The sequence below is a fragment of the Colossoma macropomum genome, unplaced genomic scaffold (genome assembly GCF_904425465.1).
Source record: "Colossoma macropomum unplaced genomic scaffold, Colossoma_macropomum, whole genome shotgun sequence".
NCBI lineage: Eukaryota > Metazoa > Chordata > Actinopteri > Characiformes > Serrasalmidae > Colossoma > Colossoma macropomum.
In genome coordinates, this window is record NW_023494787.1 from 1140887 (window position 1) to 1143928 (window position 3042).

The following is a 3042-nucleotide window of genomic DNA, read 5'->3' on the forward strand; positions in this document are numbered from 1 at the left end:
AGTGGAATGATAGACTTCCAAGTTCCAAGTCTTATATGCCCTTCCAGACTCATAACCAGCTATAACCTTCTTTCTGAAGGCCTCAGAGAGCTCATTTGATCTGGTCATGATGATGTCACACACTCTAATAACAAAGAGCAAACCAGACCAGAGCAAACATTTCTTTCTAATCTGCTGTTAATCACTTCAAAATATCTACTAACAGAGAAAATTGGTGAAAAAGAAAAGGTGTGCAAAACAAGTTTGTAGAGCTTTTCTTCTGAAATCTTTTGAATTTTTTAAAACTGAATTCAAGAATTCAAACATATGAGTAGATTATGAAGATCACTACAAGATATTCTCCAAAAGTATTCTAATCATTAGCAACTGATTTAAATTTGACATATTTGAAGTAGTGATATATGATATCTTTACTCTTTCCCCATAAGAACAAAGAATGCTTTCTCAAAATTGCATTTTGTGACAAAAAAATAAAAATATATGAATTTTATTAAAAGTGTCTTTTTTGCCAAAATAAATGTGATTAGAGCATTAGAATATTATATCATTAAAGAGTATAATTAAATAGAAAAAATAGACTATTGGCCTCAGCATGAAAGTTTTAAGCATTATTAATAGGTTAATCACAACTTCTTCATTAATATGTGATTTTTACCTTTTTTAAAATAATACAATCCTGTAAGTGTATTCCAGGGCTTTGGCTGTAGCATGTTTGATGACTTTATTAAATCTTAAAACTTTAATTTAAAAAATTATAGCAATATAAATATTGAATATGAAGCAAACCAAAGATCATAATGTTCAAAGTGCAAATACACCTTAAATTTCACAGAAATAAAAGTATCAGTATCAGAGTATAATCCCTCATGATTAAAGAAAAACAACCTCTCTTTTTCACAGACATTGAGGAAATAAGACTTCACAGAGTAGTTTTACTCATGATGAGAAATCTTTATGTACTGTTAGGTGTTGAATGGTCAAAACATGTCCTGAAGCTTGCAGGCCTTCATGTTCAGAAACCTCTGCTGTCTGTTATGGTGTCTCTTTTTTACCGCAGTACTGGAGTGAAAAAAAAATTATTTGTAATTACACATTCAGCACAGTATTTTCCATTCAATAGTATATTAAAAAATGGTATTCTCTAATATGAAAGCTACAGCCAAAGTTGTTCACTGTTTGCTGTTTGGCACAGAAAAAAATAACTAGTGACAAATAATACACTGTCTTCTCTTTCCGATTGATTTTCTTGATTCTGTTCAAAGTCTCCTGCCAAAGTCTCAGTCCATATGTAATAATTGTCAAGATTTTTAAATACACAGAAAAAAAGAATTTCAGTGTGAAAAGACATGTGTATTTTTCTTCCAAATCATTTTCTTAATCCTATTGCATATCTCCTGTAGTTTCAGTCCATATATAATTGGATTCATTAGGGGAGGAATGACCAAATTTTCCACTGACATGATCATAGCAAATACATGAGGTACGTTTCCTTCTAATCTGGTGTTAATCACTTCAAAACAAGCAGTAACAGAGAAACTTGTGAAAATGATAAGGTGTGGAAGGCAGGTCTGTAGAGCTTTTCTTCTGAAATCTTTTGAATTCTTTAAACAGATATCAAGTATTCTAAGATATGAGTAGATTATAAAGATTACCGGAAGAAATACATTAACACCTAAAGCAATCAGTCCATATGTACTCATAGCAGTTATATCTCCACAATTTAATTTAGCAATTGAATAATTATTACAGTATATTCTATTTAATTTAAATTTACACAGCTGTTGGTATGTTAGTATTACTGATATACCAATTTCACAGGCAGGGAAAAACCAACAGAAAAATAAAAGCTTCTTAACAGTGGACATTTTTATAAGAGTTGGGTATTGTAATGGTTTACATATGGACACATATCTGTCATAGGCCATAGCTGATAACAGTGTGAACTCTGTTGCCACATATGTATAAATGCAAAAGGCCTGAAACAGACAGGCTCCATGAGAGATAACTTGTGTTTCAGACAAAAAATCAGTCAGTAATTTAGGATAAAAGGCAGCTGTTCCAAAGAGAGAATTGCAAAGTAAAGCAGCAATGAATATGTACATCGGCTCATGGAGAGGTTTGTTTGTGTAAATGACAGAAATGACAACAACATTACAACAAATTATCAGTATGTAAACTGTGAGACAAATTAGAAAGTAAAAATTTCTATATTTCTCCAGCTCTACATGCCCTTCCAAAGATAAATATGTAACATTAGTAGAATAATCCATGAATGTCCAGGAAGTGGCCCAAAAAATGTCGAAAACAGATTAGTCAGTGTAATCTGACTGGACTCGCACCAGGGTTTTTATGTATTCAGTCAGTATAAACTCCATGCACAGGAGTGAAGATACTCTTCACAGTGATGGTACAGTAGCTATACAGGCTGTGATGAGAACAACAGCTTTGTGTGTCTATATTTATATATTCTCTACTGGACACATGCATATTCCTTAGTGGTTCACTGACTAATTTACTGATTGGAAATGTAGCCTGCCTCTCTTACTGTAGTAGCATTTGTGTGAACTAAAAGCCTCCACAGAGTTAAATTAAGTTAAATTAAGTTAAATTAAGTACATCTATTTATCTATTTTGTCTACATTTGTGACAGCAGGTTGAGAGAATGTTCCATAATGAAAAGTTATACAACTGCATTCACCTGATTAGCATTTTCAAAGTACACAGATTTGTTAAATATATTAATTTCAGATCAGGTCAAGATTCATTTATAGTTTGGTAGTTAGCTGATTGTGTCTGATTCTAACTTAGATTTACCATTTGGTAAATTGGCATGTTACTGGTGTTTTTGGAGGACGTCTATCTGCAGGAGTCGATCAAGAAGGAAGTCTACCTGCGAGACTCCATCATGGAGCAAGTCTACCTTTAGGAGTCCATTGAGAGTAGGGTTTACCTTCCAGAATATATTGATGAAAAGGTCTACTTGTGATAAAGTTCATCAAACTTTTTTTTTACTCCGTGTCAATTTAACCTATACTACCATGT

General features: G+C 32.5%; 1 protein-coding gene across 1 annotated transcript; it reads right to left on the reverse strand.

Moving 5' to 3' along the window:
* Positions 1-1331: 1331 nt before the first annotated feature.
* On the reverse strand, positions 1332-2270 carry LOC118804984 (olfactory receptor 6N2-like). The gene has a single exon (XM_036565577.1). The coding sequence runs from the start codon at positions 2268-2270 to the stop codon at positions 1332-1334; it is 939 nt and encodes a 312-aa protein (XP_036421470.1).
* Positions 2271-3042: the final 772 nt, after the last annotated feature.

Bases quoted from the DNA above. Each gene is read 5' to 3' on its own strand.
- LOC118804984 (XM_036565577.1), bottom strand. From the start codon at position 2,270: ATGGATTATTCTACTAATGTTACATATTTATCTTTGGAAGGGCATGTA.